At 40.8% G+C, this 20,878-nt stretch overlaps 1 protein-coding gene across 2 annotated transcripts in view; it reads left to right on the top strand.

The window, feature by feature from the left end:
- The window catches only part of LOC149174189 (small G protein family protein / RhoGAP family protein), a 116,512-nt gene that overhangs the window by 26,200 nt on the left and 69,434 nt on the right, over nt 1-20,878 (top strand). For both annotated transcript variants that reach the window (XM_089419223.1, XM_089419222.1), the window contains exon 3: nt 3,375-3,658. In XM_089419223.1, the coding sequence (XP_089275349.1) occupies nt 3,375-3,658 (284 nt within the window). The remainder of the gene's footprint in view (nt 1-3,374; nt 3,659-20,878) is intronic.

The following is a 20,878-nucleotide window of genomic DNA, read 5'->3' as shown; positions in this document are numbered from 1 at the left end:
AGTTGGAGAACACACACAAGGAGAGCAGCACTTGAGCTAGATCAAAATTCTGGGGCGTGGTTTGTCGAGAATTTTGGAGTAAGCTTCTAGTGCAGAGAGGGGTAGTTTGGTAGTGGGGCTTTCGTCCAAGGTCGAGAACACATAACAGAGAGGCTGGAGGTTTCACGTAGTCACACAGAGGCAGCGCTGGGGTTTCTGTGAGGTAGATTGGGCATCAATTTAGTAGATTGATTTTTGAGCTGGGAAGGCTCACCGGAAGGGTTACACAGCTCCTAGAGGAGGTGATGCAGTCCCAACACAGAGCTAGGAGCTACCATCGCTGCACAACACTGAGGACAACACAGTCACTTGTGGGGTTTGTTCATCTAGTTGCTGGATCCGCCAAAATATCTGTTTCTGGATAGAGGTACTTCTGCCTGGTTTATTCTCTGTTGGGTGAGCCAGATTTGGCACCCTATCTGTATTCAGAAATCTGCATAGTAATATAACCCTCATCTCCTGCACCAGTTTTCCCACACTGGGTTTTTCCTGGGACGTTTAGTCCAAAAATAACTGTCCTTTGTGTGGTTGTCGCATTTATTTTTTCAGTACTTGATTTGTATATTGGTGTAGGCTGCAGTGTATTTGCATTAATGTTTTCTGAATAATTTTGAAAATAACTTGTTAAAATGAAGAACACAAGTTGGTAATGCAAATCAGTTTACTGCAGTAGGATTTCTGATTTGTTAGATTCATAAATTTTCACAATGATGAGCAGGCTGCAAGGTGGATCCTTTGTATTACAACATGCACCTTAAACTAGAGAGAGTCTGGTCGTATGAAAGAAAATTGTGCAGAACAGGCATTGGGGCACCTTCATGAATTAGTCAAGCTAGGCTTGTGGTCTCCCTGAGTGAGAGGGAGTAAGGTTTGTTAAATATTTTCTTTAACATGATTTTTGATTTGGTATCTTGGATGTACAGGAAACAAAGGATTGCTAAAATCAACTGCTGCTATAATGGCTAGTTGTAAGACCGTGTGTTTTGAAGAAGCTCTTTACTGAGCTATGTGCCATCATCTATATGATTTTGGGAGGAGCAATGAGGCTCCCATGGATGGTTGGTCAGGTCGCTGATATCCTCACAAGGCCTTTGGGAAGGAAAAATTCTGAGCCTTCAAAGAGCAACATTTCCTATATGGAGGGATCTTGATTGGGTTGAACATTGAACTTTGGGAGCTCCTAGGGGCCTAGGGTACTTCTTGGAGTTATATGAGCACAGGGTGAGTGGTTCACCTTCCCTTATGGACCCAGCATGTGAACACAAGGTGAGTGGTTCACCTTCCCCTGTGGAGTACATACCCCGGTATGTGAACATAGGGTGAGTGGTTCGCCTTCTCGTATGGAGTATGCTACATGAGAACAAGGTGAGTGGTGCACCTTCCCTTATGGAGTACATACCCCAGTATGTGAACATAGGTTGAGTTGTTCACCTACCCCTATGGAGTACGCTATATGAGAAAAAGGTGAGTGGTTCCCCTTCCCTTGTGGAGTACACCCCAATATGTGAACATAGGGTGAGTGGTTCACCTTCCCCTGTGGAGTACATACCCCAGTATGTGAACATAGGGTGAGTGGTTCACCTTTCCCTATGGAGTACATTATATGAGAACAGGGTGAGTGGTTCACCTTCCCCTGTGGAGTACATACCCTAGTGTGTGAAAATAGGGTGAGTGGTTCACCTTCCCATGTGGATACCCCAGCATACATCCTACCCTTGCAGTTTGGGACTCTTGGGAAGTACCTCTCATCTGGCCAATGAGTTGGGAAAAGTGGTTAGGGTTAATTAGTACTACCGACGGATGCATCAGGTACTACTGTATTCTCTATGACTAGGATGCATGATGTTCAACAACTTGATCACTAAAGGATCAAGCCTAGTAGGGGTTCTATCCCTAGACATGAGGACTTGCCTTTGTCATTTTGGCGAGAATGGTAGGGTCTTGTGACCCACCCTCTTTCAATCCTACCGTAGTGGACTATAATATCAATCTTCAGCAGAGACGAAACAAGTTGTAGAGATGGCACATGATGGACACGATGGCATAGCAATGGATGGATGTTGATAGGTGGAATTCCTCCCTAGTTGAGAGGGAGTGTTAAAGAGTGCAACTAGGGGCTAATTCCCCTTCCTAGAACCTTGTTATGAATAATATATATATATATATATATATATATAAATAATAAAAATAACTATAAATAATAAAAATCATAAATAATGAATAATTAACTAATAATTAGTGTTGAAGAGTCATGTCTCCAAGGACATGACCATTCGTGAATGGGTACCTACCTAGGTATATAATTGGGACCCTCAGTTGTAATCAAATCATCTCATATCTTCTTGTACATATTGTTGATGTTCTATCTACAATTACTGTCAATGATGATAAGACATTCAAGTAATTGTTGCAAGCATAGAACATACCATAAAAATAAATAGCCTCAAACAAAACTCAACCTTCAACAGGACTCTGCCTCCTCAACAGAAATTAGCCTCAAATAGGGATCAGCCTCCAACAGGGCAGAACTCGGCCTTCTCCAAACCAGAACCAAAAAGACTAAAAAAACTTCCCAAAAAGTGTTCCAAAGACCCTCCTACAGCTTGGGTAGGGAAGCAAATACTCCACAATACTTCTCCAACATGGCTTCACTTCACTTCTTAATGGTTCATGAGGCATGAACCTCAGACCTGCTCCTCCTGCTTGCTAAAACAGAATTGAAATGGCTTGAGTGATGGTTAAAAACTCTCCTTCTCACGCCTATTTATAGTACTTTTGGGGTCTAGGGTAGGGCTGATTTGTCCACTGGCTGGGCCGACTTGTGCAACTGGCAGGATGTATAACATATAAATGAATATTCAAAAAATAATTTCTCCTCAACCATAAGGAGCTAGAAGGCATGCCATATATCGTCGGAAGGGTCTCGAAATAGACTATTTGACTTTGTAACTTTCTCTTTCATTTGGACAGCCTTTGACATCAATAACAACCATTTTCGACATTAAGCTATGCTTCATCGTATTTTTCTCAACACGATCCTTGGCAAAGCCAGTGCTAAAAGATAAGCTAATTAATATTTATCATTAATTCATAACAATTCACAAATCAGGCCTCAGATGTGCGTTACAGAAATATAAGTTAACTTGGACAAATAAGGTGAGAACATCAGAGAGCTTTGGGGATTGCCTTTTTGTTACTAACGAATTGAAGAAAACATTAAATAATTAGTATGAAGCAGCAAAAATATTCTGAGATAATGTCTTTAAGTGCTTCATTGGAAAAATTATTAGCTGGTTGAAGTGGTCAATAATTTCTATTTTTTTTTCTAATAACAGGCATCAAGCTTAAACAGGCAAGTCAGACAGCAGGTGCATTTGTAGGAGAGGTTGCAAAGGATGCAGGATCTAGTGTTACAGAAGCTGCTGAGCGTGCTGGAACTGTATTCAGGACGCAATGGAGTCTTCTTCAGCAATCTAGACAACAGCAGTCATCACAGTTATCACATGATTCTATGCAGGAGCGTATTCTTTCTGCTGCAGCTTCAACAAGTACACTGCTGAAGAGGAGCATATCAGAAACAAAGGAAAAGGTTGCTACTGGAAAAGTCATAGTTGGAGAGGTACATCTTGGGCTTGATTATTCTTGTATTGCAGTACATTTTGAGGCATCTTCTTGGGTGAGAACATTGGATCAAATAAGTGAAAGAAACAAAGAGAAACACTGGCTTCTGGATTACATTTTTATGTTCAATAGCAACATTTCAGTCCACATATTATGGGGACTTTTTTGAGGGAAAAAACAATTTGGGGCTTCATATATTTGATGCTTTCCTAATATGAAAAGATATTCACTGTTTGGATTTTAATTTTTCTATAATCTACGGATCACTTGATTTAATCCTCACAGTAAAAAGTAAACACCTGAGATTATAGGCATCTTCATTATCTGGCTCTTAATTAGATTGCTTAGTACAAAACTTTACATAAGTATCAAAGTATCACTGTGACCACTAGCTACAAGCAATCCTAAATTACATGAGATAAGGCCAAAGTGAAAAATTAGAAAAGAAACCAGAAAACTGCTATGTATGAACGCAGAGTGCGTCAGTTATGAATCGAGTTGATGTCAAAAAACAGTACCAGTACTGATTGCTTGAATTTGAACTTCGGGTGGCAAGTTGCAACCATGGATCATGAGCTAGAATGCAAAACAAATAGAATATTTCCTCACGGAGGAGCAACATATATTCGTGCATGTAATATTCAAATCATCAAGGTCAGTAGGTAGTGTTTGTTATCCATTCAACGCAAATTTCAATAAATGACATTGGATGCTGAAGAAGGAAGTTATGTGCCTAGCTTGTTAGCTGGTCAAGATGACTTTCCAAAACATGCAATAAAACGATGAAAAGTAAAGTTTTATTCAGTTATGCAAAATAATGTGGTGCATACAGCCTTGTATTTGATCAATAGACAGATGCTAGCAGTAGTCATAAACAGCAGTATTAACAAAAAGACATTCGATGCTCAGGAAGTTATGTGCCTAATTTGTCAGCTGGTCAGAAGTTTTTTAAAAACATATAAGAACACCATGGAATCCTTGGCAAATACAATCCGGGTGGAATTTCACCAAACGATTTTTGGGCCTTGGAGATCTCATGTGTTCTAACCCTTTCACAAAGTTTCGGAGCTAGAGCACATCAGATGCTACCCAAAAATCAACATTGTACTCGTTGTGCACACTTTGATTCACTTGCCCTTCAAAGTAGCTTTGAAACCATGTTGTTTTTCCAAGACACGAGAGAATTTTGGTTAGAGTCTTACACTCTCTATCATAACCAACTCAAATGCCACAAAAAACTACTTTATACAGTGGAATAAATCTAGTAGTAAATCAACACGTGCACAAATAGACAACTTTTTACAATTTTTCAATAACCCAACTTTGTTATATAACAAATTGTAATACAACTATCTAGGGCTCACGTCCTAGGGATCATGGCCCTCATACAATCACTGATACAAAAATATACAACTAAGGTTTAGTGTCAACAACTATGACTACCAATCTACCTTGAACAAGATACAACTGACAGTCTAGCTGGTGTAGTGCACAATCACAACTCCTCTTGGTCGTACCTTGAACACATATGATCCTTCTATGTTAGTTTTTGTAGCATCAGAAGGTGTTCTAGTTTCGAAACTTGGTGGCGAGGCTAAAACATAGAAGTTCTCCAAAACCCATAAATAGTTTTTGGAAATTCCATGTAGAGATGGCTCAATTAAATAAATTGATCATAATTAAAAAATTCCTAGCCGAACTTACGACAAATGGTTAATTAATAGGAATTAATTGAGAAAGGTGTGAATCATCTAGAAACTCACATGGATTGTCTTGGAGATGATCTCAACCATCGATTAATTTTTAATCGTGGTCGTTGGAGTCCCAACTGGAGATTATAACAAGAGGTCGATGGATAGATGGAGAACACACCAGTGCAAATACTTAGTTGCCCAGGTAGTTTGAATTCCCAAGTGCAAGAGTGATGAAACAGTGGAGGTCGAGCCAGGAGGCGAGTAATAGGTGGTAGGAGAGGTCAACAGTGATTCGAAGGAAGTTTTCCAGTTTCGGAGAGTTAGAAAGAGGAGGTCGAAATTTTCTCCAAAAAGCAGCATAGGGATTGTGCAGTTGTTTCAGCAGAGCAGTTCAATTTGGTTGAAGGGGAGGCCGTTTTCGATTCTAGAGGCCGGGAAGACTTTCCAGAGGGTCATAGGAGCATTTTCCCAGTCAATAACAGGAAGGTATGCTAAATTGGCAGTAGCTCCATCCTTGTGTGTGAGGGTCTACACTAGGGTGATGCCGGGCCTGCGCAGAGCAGGTGGACGACTTGCTTTTCAGAGACAGTCAGGTGTTAGGATTGTTCGAAGAGGGTAAAATCCCTCAGTATATTTTTGCCAGTGTTTCTCTTGGGTAGAATCGCCAGTTTGGCGACATTTTATTGTACTTAGAATTTTTGATGCATAATAATAATATAAACCCTTAGGTGCTGCAACTGGTTTTTCCACGTTGGGTTTTTCCGGGGACATTTGTTCAAAAATAACGATGTCATAATTTTTGTGTGTGCTAGCATTTCTCAGTTTCCAGTGCCTTTATTTTCTGCAATATTTTATTTGTGAAGATTATAGTGTGATTAATTTGTTGTTGCCATAGCAATACACTGCATAATTAATTTACAGTTAGAAGAATTAATTCTAGTCGTTGCAATAGAAATTTCGTAGAAATTTTCACATGGTATCAGAGCATATTTGACAGACAGGAAGCTCAGAGGCGAAAGAGAGAAAATTTTGCTGTTCAGAGGGAGCAACATGTCGAAATTTTCAGGGGTTGCACAGTGCCTAGTCAGGCTGTGCGAATTGCTGGATAGAGGGTTCGATTCTCAGTTGCAGAGTGGCAGAAAATTCGACTTGTCCAGAAAAGCGATTCCAACAGGTAGAGGGAGCAGCAACTCTGCATTTTCAAAGAGCAAATTTCTTGTTTGGGTACAAAGGGTTTTGCAGCAGGTTGCTAGAGCAAAATCAGTGTTAGGTGGAAGAGAAAGTGCACACACAGATGAAGGTTTCTCTCAGAAGGTTTCTATTTTTAGAAATCCAAATTTCCAATTGCAGAAGACATATTTTCTTCCTCCATGAAGGAGTGTGAGTAGCAGTACTAGCAGTCAAGCAGGAGAAGAGATTCGTGTTTATTTTCCCAGTTTTTGAGTTTCGCAGATTTTATAGCTTTGCAGAGATGGTCGCACAAGATTGCCAGAGGAGGCCGTGCGAGTTAGCTAGAATATAGGTCTGGGCAACATATCGACTTCTAGTTGCTGGAGACAGGTGTCAGAGGAAGTATGAGTTATCCAGTGTGAGTTATAAAGTGAAGAAGTGTCCCAAACAAGGACCAAGCTCAAAAGGAGATAGTGAGGCACTAGATCCAGGAGGAGGAGCTTGATACTCCAATGTGCCAAAATGGGCAGGGTCTAGTGTAGAAGCAACAAGGAGATTAGTTAGATCGGTCCTAGCTATTGTAGCAGGATAATCACTTTTGCTACAAGGGCCCATAATATCGTAGTAGCAGGTTTAGTGTCAGCAGGTGCAGTTGGTTATTCTGATGACAACTGCATAGCTAGTTATAGTCAGTACTCGAGAGACAGTTGCAGAACTAGTTGCAGTGACATGGGTTGTGCGAATTGCCCAATTGCAAGATGCAGGTGCAGTTCACGCCAAAAGATTCCCAGCGCAGAGCTATGTAGTCCAATTCCAGTGCAGGAGGATAGTGCAAGTTTCCAGGAGGGAGCAGAGAGATTTCCCACAGGGAGATCGAGGCTCAGAGGGAGTCTAGCTTCAAAAGGAGCAGCCCTATGGAAGCTAGTGCTTGAGGATCCGAGGAGACTAGATTCATTATTGCAGTAGTTGCAACAATAGTACAAAGATAGCAACAAAGCAGTGGCCACAACTGTATGACTGTTAGTTTTTGTAGCATCGGTTGTGTTCTAGCCACGAAATTTGGTGGAAAGACTAGAATACATGTATTCTCCAAAACCCAGAAATCGTTTCTGGAAATTCCACCTAGAGATGAGTTAATTAAAATAATTAATATTTTTTTAATGGTGCCTAAGTCTAAACTTAGGAAAGCTGATTAATTAAAGGGTATTAATTAAGTCATGGTGAAAATGTAGAAGAAGACATGGATCGAGTTCTAGTTAATCTTAGCCATCAATTATGTTTTAATCTTGACCATTGATGTCTGAACGAGAGATTATAAGAAGAAATTCGATGCGGGTTGGAGAACACACTTGGACACACAAGGAATTCGATTTTCCTGGGAAATCGATCTCTAGAGTAGCACCATTCAGTTGTCAGAGGTGATTCAGTAAGATCAAAGTAGTGAGGGGCAGGGATGGTAAGGCCGGGAGGAAGATTTTCCAGTCCGATGAGTGCATAACAGAGAGACAGAGAGTTCCATAGAGAGGCATCGTAGAGTAGAGAGGCAACGCAGTGCTTTAGAGGGGAAGTCATATTTTGCTAGGAAGAAGCAGTGATTCAGTGCCAGAAGCCAGAGTGGGAGCCCGGAGGCCAGGAGAGTCCATTTCCCAGACAACAACTGATCAGTTAGCAAGACTCACAGTGTAGATAATATCGGCGAAATATCGCCGAATAGCGTAAATATCGCGATATTTTCGGCGAGCCGAAATATCGCCGAGAAAATATTGCAATATTTCCAAAATATCGACGATATTTCGGAAAATATCGCACGACGATATAAAATATCGTCGAGCATGTTTTTCTGCGGCTACAAAAAGGGAAAATTGGTTTTTTTTCTTCATTTCTGTTTCTGAGTGTTGGAGAAGGAAGAGAAAGAGTTTTGTGGTGCTTGTCAAGGAGGGTTTGAAGATCAAACAACGATTATCACCACCAATTAAGATTTTTTTGTGGATCAAAGATTGAAGAATAGTGAGACAAACTTCATTTCTTCCATTAACAGGTATGTTCTTAAAAACCCCTATGTTAATGATTTTTTCATAGATTTAGGGTTATGCTTGCTTGTCTCTTTGCCTACCAAAATTTTGTTTCTTTGTTTTTTTTCCATTTGCTATGATTTTCATGCCCATGAACCAATGCAAGGGTTTTCTCCATATTTGGACAGCAAGCTTCATTTTTTTGTTTCAACTTTCTTATGCACCCTCTTATTGCCATTTTTCATTCACATTGCAAAATGCAAATAATGTAGTAATTTTTTTTGAATGAGGTTGTTATTACTTATTATTTTTTCATTTTGTGTTGGGGGTTTAATGCCAATTTTTTGTTTTTTGTGTGCCCTAGGTTTGAATTAGTTCACTACAAATGTTAAATATGCCAAAAGCCTTGGACCAATTTTGGTAGTATGGGGACGCTGTTGGTGGGGCAAATCAAACATATATATCATGCAACTTGTGTGGGACCAAGATGTCAGGAGGGATTACACGATTGAAATACCATCTGGCTAGACTCTCTGCATATGATCCAGATGTAATGCCTTGTATGGTTTCTAATGCAAAGGTTATACAGACAAGATAGAAAGAAAGCTGCTAGGGAGAGGCCAGTGGTCTCAGATAGATAGTTGCTAGTTTTATTTGTTTTGCAACTTTTGCGACATATAAGTTTATAACTCATGATGATGAAATACTTTTAAAGTTTTATATATGTGATGTTGTTTTGTTTGAGTCCTTGATTGGACAATTATCACTATCAGGGATCAGTAGGATATGTGATGTTATTTTGTTTGAGTCCTTGATTGGACAATTATCACTATTAGGGATCAGCAGGATATTTGATATTATTTTGTTTGAGTCCTTGATTGGACAATTATTAGGGATCAGTAGGATTTGGTATCGCCTTTGAAGTTTGATGTATCATTTCTATTTGACATCATATATATCAATGCCTTCTTCATATTTATGTGCCAATGTGTTTAGTTCATGTTGTTATTGCTTTATATGTTTAGAAATCTGAAAAAATGAATATATTATGCATTTTTTTATGCTTGTCGATATTTGCTGATATTTTCGCCGATATTGCCGATAAGATATTTTCTGGACCCTCGCCGATATTTTCCCGATACCGATATTATCAACACTGAGCAAGAGAGACGCTGGTCCGAGTTGTGTGACACAAAACTGCGTAGGCTGATGCAGGGACTGCGTAGAGGCAAACAGAGAGTAGCTCATCTTGAGCCAAGGTCAAATTCAGATCATCGGTGGAAGTGAGATTTTTCTCACTAGATCTTCTGTCAGTTATTTCTCTCTATGGATTGCTAGATTTGAGCATCCATAGATTTGTACTCAGATTTACTACTGCATAATAATAAAACCCTCAGTTGCTGCATTGGTTTTCCCAAGTTGGGGTTTTTCGGGGACATTGTTCCAAAAAATAATAGTGTTATTTATATGTGTGTGATTCTATTCTTCCATCATTATTTTTCTTCCGCAGTATTGTATTTGTGAACGCTGCAATGTATTAGTTTCGATATTTACCGTAGGATATAGTAAATAATTTGTTCAAGTTATATAACAAATAGAAGAAACTTAATCAGTTGCTGCAGTAGGATTTGAGGTTTCCGAAATTTCACATGGTATCAGAGCATAGATCGTAAGCCGGAGAGCTCAGTAGTAGAAGGAAGGAGGAATTTCGAATCTCTGCAGAGGCAACAATTCAAAACCCTTAGATGTAGCGCAGTCCCTTGGGCCAGGAGGGTCAGTTTTTGAGGAAAAAATATTTCTCTGAGAGAGTCGACAAAGAAATTAGATTTTCTAGATCAGAGCTTACCAAAGGCAGAGGGAGACGCAATATTTTCCTTGCAGAGCAGATCTTTAGCTGGGACGCAGTTATTTTGCAGTAGTTTGCTAGTGAAAAATAGTGTCAGGAGGAAGGAAGAGCACACTGAGGGAATTCTTTTCTCAAGGGACTTCTAGCCCAGAAGTTCAAATTTTCTTGGCAGAGCAGCAGTAGTTGTGAGCAGATTTACCCACTCTAGCAGGGAGTGCGAAAAGCTAGGAAACAACTATGTAGAGGAAAAGAGGAGGAATTCGACATTTTTGCAGAGATGACATCAGTAGGGCTAAGAGATCAGGATCGATTGGAGGGAGCCTCCAACTATGTGATCTGGAAGGCAAGAATTTCTTGTCTTCTAGATGAGTATGATCTCAAAGCTTACATCGATAGTGTGGTAGCTGTACATGTAGATGCAGATTCGCTGAAGGTCCACAAGAAGGAGATGGCGTAAGAAAAGAGGCTGATTCTCGATGGGGTTCGAGATCACGTGGTATCTCACATAGTTGGCAAAGATATTGCTCGACAGATGTGGGAGGCACTTGCTATACTACACGAGGGATCTTCTGAGAAGTGAAAGGCGTATCTTGAGGAGAAGCTGAGATGCACAAGGACGCAGAAAGGGGAGCGCATAGACCCCTTCCTCACTAGGCTTCAGGATATCTGAGATCAGCGATCTGCAGTAGGGTCATTGCCTCAGCCTACATAGTTGGCGTGGTTTGCTCTAAACAACGTTTCCAAAGAATGACAGGTCTTCATTTAGAGTATTTTGGGCAGAGAAAAGTTGCCAGATTGGGATCGTATGTGGGCTGATCTGTAGTAGGAGGAGATGAGGCGAGATTTGGTGAAGACCATCATCACTGGCAGCAGCAGCAATAGTGGGACGAAGCAAGTAAAGGAAGAGGAGAATGTGGCCCTTGCATCAAAGGGGCAGCAGGAGCAGCGCAGGAGGAAGGACAAGGAGGAGAAGCAGGATCAATAGGCTACATCCGCAGAGATCGATAGGTTTTCCTCCAGATTGAAGGAAGAGTTTGCCATGATCATCGAGATACCTCCAAGAGTGAGGTGGGGTGATTTGGTTTTGTAGCCCCAAAGAGCTACAAGATGGGCAAGATTCTTGAGGAGGTCCACCTCATGAATCAATACCTTGCTATGGGAGCCCATAGCATGCAGTAGCAGGATGGATCAGTGGTAGTTGGTGCAGTTAGGTGCTAGAGTGACAGATGCAGTAGCTAGTAGCAGGTCAGATACTGGGCAGTGCAGTGCAGAGTTGGCAGCAGTGCATTTGGCACGGAGCAGAGTCAGTAGCAGAGAAAAGGCTTCAACGACAACGTAGATTCTAGCAGTAGTAAGGACTCGGGTGACAGATGCATCATACTGGTTACAATTGGTTCAGTATTTTGGATGCTTTTCAGTTGTAGTTGTTGCAGTTGCAGCAACATCAGATGGAGAGGGAGTTGCATTGCAGATGCAGTGTTGGCAGCAGTTCAACGGGGCCAACAGTAGCACGGATGCAACGTTTATTAGAGTTGCGCAGTGGTTGGTGGGCAGCGGCAGCCAGACATCAACAGCGTGACAGGAGGTAATGCAGAGACAGGGTGTTGCTTCAGTGAGTTGCAACGTTAGAACACATTCCTCGCTAAGAGGGAATGTTAATTTTTGTAGCATCGATTGTGTTCTAGCCATGAAATTTGGTGGAGAGGCTAGAATACATGTATTCTCCAAAACCCAGAAATAATTTCTAGAAATTCCACCTAGAGACGACTTAATTAAAATAATTAATCATTTTTTAATGGTGCCCAAGTCTAAGCTTAGGAAAACTGATTAATTAAAGGGTATTAATTAAGTCATGGTGAAAATCTTCTAGAAGAAGACATGGATTGAGTTCTAGTTAATCTTAGCCATTGATTATGTTTTAATCTTGGTCATTGATGTCTCAACGAGAGATTATAAGAAGAAATTCGATGGGGGTTGGAGAACACACTTGGAGACATCAGGAATTTGATTTGGTTGGGAAATCAATATATAGAGTTGTAGCATTCAATTGCCGGAGGTGATTCAGTAAGATCGAAGCAGTGAGAGAGGGGTAGGGATAGTGAGGCGGGGAGGAATATTTTCCAGTCTAGTGAATGCATAGCAGAGAGACAGAGAGTTCCACAGAGAGGTAGCGTAGTGCTTCAGAGGGGAAGCTATATTTTGCTTGGGGGAAGTAGTGATTCAATGGCAGAAGCCGAAGTGGGAGCTCGGAGGTCAAGATAGTCCATTTCCTAGACAAAAACTGATCAGTTAACGAGAGAGATGCTGGTTTGAGTTGTGTGACGCAGAACTGCGTAGGCTGACGCAAGGACTGTGCAGAGGTAGCAGAGAGCAGCTCATCTTGAGCCAAGGTCAGATTCAGATCATCGGTGGAAGTGAGGTTTTTCTCACTAGATCTTCTGCCAGTTATTTCTCTGTATGGACTGCTAGATTTGAGCATCCATAGATTTGTACTCAGATTTACTACTGCATAATAATAAAATCCTCAGTTGCTGCACCGGTTTTGCGAAGTTGGTTTTTTTCGGGGACATTGGTCCAAAAATAACAATGTTATTTATGTGTGTGTGATTCTATTCTTCCAGCATTTTTTCTTCTTTCGCAGTATTGTATTTGTGAAGGCTGCAGTGTATTAGTTTCTATATTTATCGTAGGATGCAGTAAATAATTTGTTCAAGCTATTTAACAAATAGAAGAAACTTAATTAGTTGCTGCCGTAGGATTTGGGGTTTTCAAATTTTCAATGAGTAGATCAGAGTTCAGAGTTGCGTAGATTTAGGCAGGGTCCATTGAGGTAAGCAACAGATGGTTGTTCCTGATGGATCAGTGACTTGCTACAGGGGCCCATAGTATTTAGTAGCAGGAGGATCAATGTCAGTTGGTGCAGTCAATTCCATAGTGATAGTTGCAGACTAGTTGCGGTCATATGCTAAGGAGCACAGAGCATTGTTGATAGCAAAGTAGGAGGCTCAATGCAGAGTCAACAATAACACAAATTTCTCAGTGCACATTGCAAGGGGTAGTAGTAGTTAGATGCTCAAGAGACAGTTGCAACACAAAGACACAAATGATTCAGTATTTTGGATGCCTCTTAGTTGCAGTAGCAACAACAATAGTTGAGAGGGAGTTGCAGTGTAGATGCAGAGTTGGCGGCAGGTAAGGATGTATAATGTAGTGTCAGCAACAACACAGATGCAACATGGTTCAACTACACCCAGTAGTAGATGAATCAGAGTTAGCGCAGTAGTTGGTGGATAGTGGCACACAACTACAGTTGTCAGACATAAACAACATGGATGGAGGATTTTGTAGATACAGGGTGTTGTGACAATTGTGCAACACTAGTTGGAGAGAACACCTTCCTCGCTAAGAGGGAGTGTTAGTTTTTGTAGCATTGGATGGTGTTCTAGTCTTGAAACTTTGTGGAGAGGCTAAAACACAAGAGTTCTCCAAAACCCATAAATCATTTATGGAAATTCCACCTAGAGATGGCTCAATTAAATTAATTGACCATAATTAAAAATTTCGTAAGTCTAACTTAGGAAAAATGGTTAATTAATAGGAATTAATTGAGAAAGGTGTGAATCATTTAGAAATTCACACAGATCGACTTGGGGATGATCTCAACCATCGATTAAGTTTTAATCGTGGTCGTTGGAGTCCCATCTGGAGATTATAAGAGGTCGATGGGTAGATGGAGAACATACCAATGCAAATGCTCAGTTGCCCAAGTAGTTCGAATTCCTAAGAGCAGGAGTGATTCAACAGTGGAGGTTGAGCTAGGAGGCGAGTAGCAAGTGGCATGAGAGGTCAACAATGATCTAGAGGAAGTTTTCCAGTTCCAGAGAGTGAGGAAGAGAAGGCCGAAATTTCCTACAGGAAGCAACATAGGGACTATGCAAATGCTTCAGCAAAGCAGTGCAATTTGGCTGAAGGGGAGGACATTTTCAGTTCTAGAGGCGAGGAAGATTTTCTAGAGGGTCAGAGAAGCATTTTCCCAGTCAACAACAAGCAGGATGACTATATTGGCAACAGTTCCAGGCTAAGCGCATGAGGGTATACAATAGGGTGATGCTAGGCCTGTGTAGAGCAGTTGGACGACTTGCTTTTCAGAGGCAATTAAGTGCTGGGATTGTTCGGAGAGAGGGTAAAATCCCTCAATATATTTCTGCCAGTGTTAGTCTTGGGTAGAATCGCTAGTTTGGCGACATTTTATTGTACTCAGAATTTCTAGTGCATAATAATAATATAAAGTATAAACCCTTAGCTTGTGCAACCGGTTTTCCCACATTGGGTTTTTAAGGGGACATCTATCCAAAAATAACTACGTCATAATTTTTGTGTGTGCTAGAATTTCTCAGTTTCTAGTGTTTTTATTTTCCGCAGTATTTTATTTGTGAAGATTGCAATGTGATTAATTCGTTGTCGTCGTAGTAATAAATTGCATAATTAATTTATAGGGAGAGATCCAAATTTATATGATCCTCTATCCTATTTGAATTAGCCTAAGATGCCCCTAAAATTATTTTAATGTGCAAAATGACATATTTTTGGTGACAAACACACCAAGTAGCTCATAAAGTAAAGAATAAGCCATCCAAAGTGAAGCCGAAATGATGAAATCATGGTGTAGGAGGGTCATTGGAGGGCCTCATTGAGTCCTCAAGGTGCCATAATGGGAGTGAGGGCTCCATGAGTGATAGTCAAAGGGGTGGCCCTTGATCTCCAAGTAAAACGACATGTGGTCCTCCAAAGTGGCTCTGGGGCACAAACAGTGGTCTCATGGGTCTTTTGTTGAAAATTAAGCCTGTAGACTACTCCAAATGAGGGCACGAAAGATGGTGCTTTCCCTCCCATGTCTCAAGGATGAGACAAATCTCCTCTGGGCCTCGGATCAGCTGTCAAACCCTGTATACACTGTTAAGCCGGTTGGGGGCACTGCTTCTCCAAGTGCATCATCTTGCATATAATGTGGAGCAATTAACAAGGTGTTGAAGGTGTTGAGGCTTCCCATGGCATGAGATAATGCTCTGTCACATAATGGAAACCCATGGCTCTCATTGCTTCCCTTACAAGTGTCAATATGATCCTTTGGTGGGCTTGGGCCCTAGTTAAGTTGCCCAGCGTATGATGAAGCCACTTGCCAATCCTATATAAGATCCACTTGCCAATGAAGGCACAATAATTCATTAGTGCATCTAAGTGAATCAAACTTGTTAGTAAAGGGCACAAATGAGAGTTCGTAATGGGTTTCCCTTCCAAATTTGGGGCTTTGAGCATGTAATGGTGTTACCTTCCTAGGTAGGAGTGGTTAATAAACAATCCTATTAGGTGTCCACAACCCCTAAAGGGAAGGACATGTCCAAGGTACATCCTTCAAGTGGTAGGTGTGATGTGGATAATGATGAGGTGGATTGGGACACGGGGGTCTCAAGGCCAAATGCCACAGGCTCAAGGGTGATAATGATGAGGGATGTCCACATATTTGGGTGTATGATTGTAGGAGGGAGAAATCGTGGTACATGAGTTACCCTAGCCTTTGTTTTTCCACCCTTCTTCATTTGTCTTTTGCCTTTTATTGATTTTTCTTTTATTTTATTGCTCGAGGCTTCAAGGGATGAGAGCATGTTGTGTATGTTATAGCAATGATTACCCACCTTAAGGTGGGGTAATTCATCGCCCACCAGGGGTTGGAACATGCATGGGTTCCTTAATGATGCAGGGGGCACTCATAGGGGCCCTCGGAACCAATTTGATGGCCATAATGATAAGGGGTAGAGCTTGTGTTTGGCTTTTGTCCACGTGCTAAATTTGATTGTCCCGACCATCTTTTGCATTTTGCGATATTGTTTCCTTTTGTATGTGGCTATGATATGCTTTTATCTTTTTTTTAGTTGCATCAACCTTTTGGACATCGTTCCAGGCCCGACCCAAACATATGGACAAGAGGGGGGGTACTAGAGCCTTGTGGATGTGAAAATTTGGAAGACCCAAATTTCTACTGCAACAACTGATTAAGTTTCTTGTATTTTTTATATTACTGAACAAATTATCTACTACATCCTACAACAATACCGAAACTAATACACTGCAGCCTTCACCAATTAAATTATATGCGGAAATAAGAAACTGAGTAAGAAAGAAATACACAACCCATGACACTGTTATTTTTGGACAAATGTCCCTGGAAAAACCCAATGCGGGATTACCGGTGCAACAACTGAGGGGTTTTAATTATTATGCAATAGTAAATTTGAGTACAATTCGTTGGATGCCCAACTGGCTATCCGATACAGAGAGAAACTGGCAAAAAGGTTAGTGTGAGAAATCTCACATTGTTTTGGGAGACTCGATTCTGGTATTGGGCTTGCTGATTGGCCCCACGCTCCCTCTGCATAGCTTCTGCGTCAACCCTACGCATAATTGCGTCACTCTAGATGGGCTCTGCATCAATCCCTCTGTTGACCTCTTGCTGACTAGAAATTCGATCTCGAGGCCTTCTGTTCTCACACCCCGACTTCCTGCACTGAATCTCATATCTCCTAGATGGAATTCGAACTCCCTCTAAAGCTTTGCGTTGCCTCTGGGCGGCACTGCGTTGCCTCACTGAACTGTTCTCTGCCTTCTCTGCCTTGCACTCTCCGGATTTGGAAAGCTTCCTACAGTCTACTATCCTTGCCTCTCACTGTAAGAAATCACCTTGATTGATTCTCTAGCAACTGCTGTGCTGCCCTCTCTGAGAAATTTGATCTCTTGATCTCTCTCCGATGTGTTTTCCAAATGCCCATCGAAGTCCTTCTTATAATTCTCCAGTTGTGTAATCAACAGCCCAAACTAGATTCTAAATAATGGCTCAGATCATTTGGACTCGATCTCCTCCTTCCTCTAGAAGTTTCACCCTCAGTTTGGTTAATAACGTTTAATTATTTTAATTTCCTAAGCTTATACTTAGGCACCCATTAAAAATAATTAATTATTTTAACAAAACTGTCTCTGGGTGGAATTTTCGAAAACGATTTTTGGGTATTGTGGAATACATGTGTCTTAGCCTCCCTGCAAATTTTGAGGCTAAGAGCACATCCGACTCTACCAGAAATCAACACTCCCTCTTAGCGAGGAATGTGCTCTAGTAATGCAACCTGCTGAAGCATCACTTTGACTTTGTAACATCTCCCTCTACGCTGCTGATGTCTGACATCACTGCCCATCAACTACTGTGCAAATGCTGCATCTGTATTGCTGCTGACCCTGCCACTGCCAACACTGCATCTGTACTACAACCCTCATAAGTTTTGCATCTGTACTGCTGCGGGCACTGCCACTACCAACACTGCATCTGCACTACAACCTTCTCCAACTGCTGCTACTACTACATCAACAACGGAAAAGCATCCAAAATTATTGAACGTGTTCAACATGATGCATCTGTTGTTGGAGTTTTGGCTGCTGCTAGTCTTTGCGTTGACCCTCTGAAGGAGGCTCTACGCTGCTGCTGACTCTGCACTGTTGCCAATGCTGCTCTACGTTGCTCAGTCTCTGGCGCTCCTAGCCACTGGAACTGTCACTTCGACACTCCTTTCCACCAAGTGACACTGGTCCATCCCGCTACTTCTGATCTAGGCTCCTGTAGCAAGGTATTGATCCAAGAGGTGGACTCCTCAAGGATCCTGCCCATGTGTAGTTCTTTCGAACTACAGTTCTAGATCACCCCACCTCTCTGTGAAAATTTGTTGCAGTAATTGATTTATTTCTCGTACTTATTTACAATTAGTTATCCACCAATGCTTCAGTAAATATCAAAATAAATTCCGTTGCAGACTTCACAAATTAAGAACTGAAAATTAAAGGGCAAGAGAAACATCAACATATGAACAGTCACATTGACACACTTGCTTTTGGACAATCGTCCCCGGAAAAACCCAATGTCGGAAAACAGTGCAACAGATCTGAGGATTTCTATTATTGGCAGTAAATATCTGAATACAATCTGGATGCCCCTGAAAAAATGACAATCCACTCAGAGAAGATAACTGAGAATGTTCTCACATTGGTTCTGGAGATTTTATCTTGTCCCCAGCTCCTGTATGACCCACCGCGTAGTCTCTGCATGAGCCTACGCAGCCTTTGCGTGACTTCTGCGTGGAGGCTCCCTCTGACTCCATCAACCTAGGCTGTTGCCGCTTCTGCTGCTGAGAAATCAAGATTTCTCCTGCCAATCACCCACAATGATTCTTGGCACGGAGCTCTGCTTATCTCCCAACACTTCTGCGTCAACCTCCAGTTTCTGCGCTGTCCCTCCGCGTCAATCTCCTCCAGCTGCTGCGCTGTCCCTCCGCGTCAATCTCCTCCAGCTGCTGCGCTGTCCCTCCTTGGCTTAGCGCTGGCTCTATTACTCTTCATTGTCTTCTTTGACGTATATTCATTGGAACTGGAAATCACTTCCTTCCAGTATTGCCTCTGATCCTCACTGCTTGATCACTGGTTCAAATTCCTTAGCAAACCCCGCCCTAAAAAATCGAATTGATTGATTAACTCTCTGTTTGTTTCTAACTAAACCCCAAGCCTCCTTATACTTTTCTCGTTGAGACTTCAACGACCGAGATTAACTCTCTAAGCAATGGCTAAGATTAAAACTTGACTTGATTTACCTTCTAGATCATTCTCACCTATATTTTGATTAAAATTTAATACCCATTAATATTTTAATTTTCCTAAGTTTAGACTTAGGAACCCCATTAAAAATATTAATTATTTTAATAAAATACAATCCAGGTGGAATTTCACCAAATTGTTTTTGGGTTCTTTAGAACTCATGTGCCCAATGTTACTTGGGAGCGGGAGCGGAAGCGGGAGCGGGAGCGACCATTTTCAGAAGCTCCCGGTTTGGGAGCGAATCCCAGAGCGATTTTTTAAAAATATATATATTTTTTATATTTTTTAATTTTTGATACATATATGTCAACAAAAACATGTAGAATGATGAATTAGATATAAAAAACATAAAAAAGCATAGATTGAACCATATAACAACAATCATCTAGAAGTTATAATCTTCATCAACCACGTCCGCAAGTTAGTAACATAGTAACATACAACATATTGAGTCTCATGATTCATCAATCTTAAAGTTTCAAGCTTTCAAAATTCAATATATAACATTTATCATCATTGATCACCAAAGTTGTACTTGTAAGCTAAGTGTAACCATTACAACAAATAATATCTAACATGAAATGAAATGTTATAAAATGAAATGAAATGAAACAACTTTCAACTTTCATGAAGCATCATATTCATAATTCATTACTAATGAGTTATAATTGCCAACTTCAAACTTAAATTGTCATATATTGTTTAAAAAAATATCATAATAAATATGAAAGAGTCAATAGTTATAAAAGCTACTAGAAACTAGAAAAGAGAAGTAAATCTATTATCTATTTCTTATGCTTGGGCCTCTTGCCACCACGAGAAATGTCTAATTTTTTAGTCTTGTTGCAAAATCAGGATCTTTGTCATTAATATCACCCTCCAAGCATTAATATCCAGAGGTATCTTTGTCATTACCTTTGTATCTGTATAGGGATCTTTGTCATTAATATCACCCTCTAAGCATTAACATAAGATAGAAAAAGCATAGCATGTCAAGTCAAGATTTTGTTTGAGTGATGCGTACATTTTTAGAAGGGTCATGATAGAGGAGTTCGACAACCAATGTCACTAACATCAAAGTACATAGAGGGATTGGTACTCTTGATTAAATATGAGTTCCATACCCTAATACATGACAAAATTCAATGGAAACATTGCAATCCCCCAATCCTGAAATCCTGAAAAACTGATAAGTTTGCTGGATTTTGAATGAAATCTAAAATTCTACTTTCTCCATATGAAATCCAATGAGGACGAAACCACTCTCAAACATCCTGAGTCATTTCATGGTAATGTTAAAAATTTAAGTAAAAGGATGAAAATGAAAATTAAAGAAAATGTCACTTTTACTTTAAGAATTTAACATTACCATGAATAGCATATCAATACTAGGGCCTAGACTTGATCATTAAGTTGCCCCACTCAAAAACTATTTGTTTCTTTCAAAAAAAATTGCATTTCGAACATTACTACAAAAAAAAAAATGCAAAAAAGGCAAAACGCTCCCGAAAAGGCAGGGAGCGAAATTTTTTTTAGGGAGCGCGCTCCCGACCCGCTCCCGAGTCGCTCCCACCCGGAGCGCGGATCGGGAGCGGGAGCGAGGGGGGGGGGGGCGCTCCCCCGCAACACTGCATGTGCCTTAGCCTCTCCACCAATTTTCATGGCTAGAGTACATCCGATGCTACCAAAAACTAACTCTCCCTCTTAACAAGGAAAGTGCTCTAGCAACAATGTCCAATTACATGCTGCTCTGTTTTTGAAGCACCTCCTTTCTCCACTGTTGCTGCCACCAACACTATGCTACTGCT

This window comes from Pinus tabuliformis, chromosome 4_1, assembly GCF_031772625.1.
Source record: "Pinus tabuliformis cultivar Carrire ecotype Pingquan chromosome 4_1, CPIR1, whole genome shotgun sequence".
Taxonomy (NCBI): Eukaryota; Viridiplantae; Streptophyta; class Pinopsida; order Pinales; family Pinaceae; genus Pinus; species Pinus tabuliformis.
This window is presented reverse-complemented; position numbering and strand designations above follow the sequence as displayed.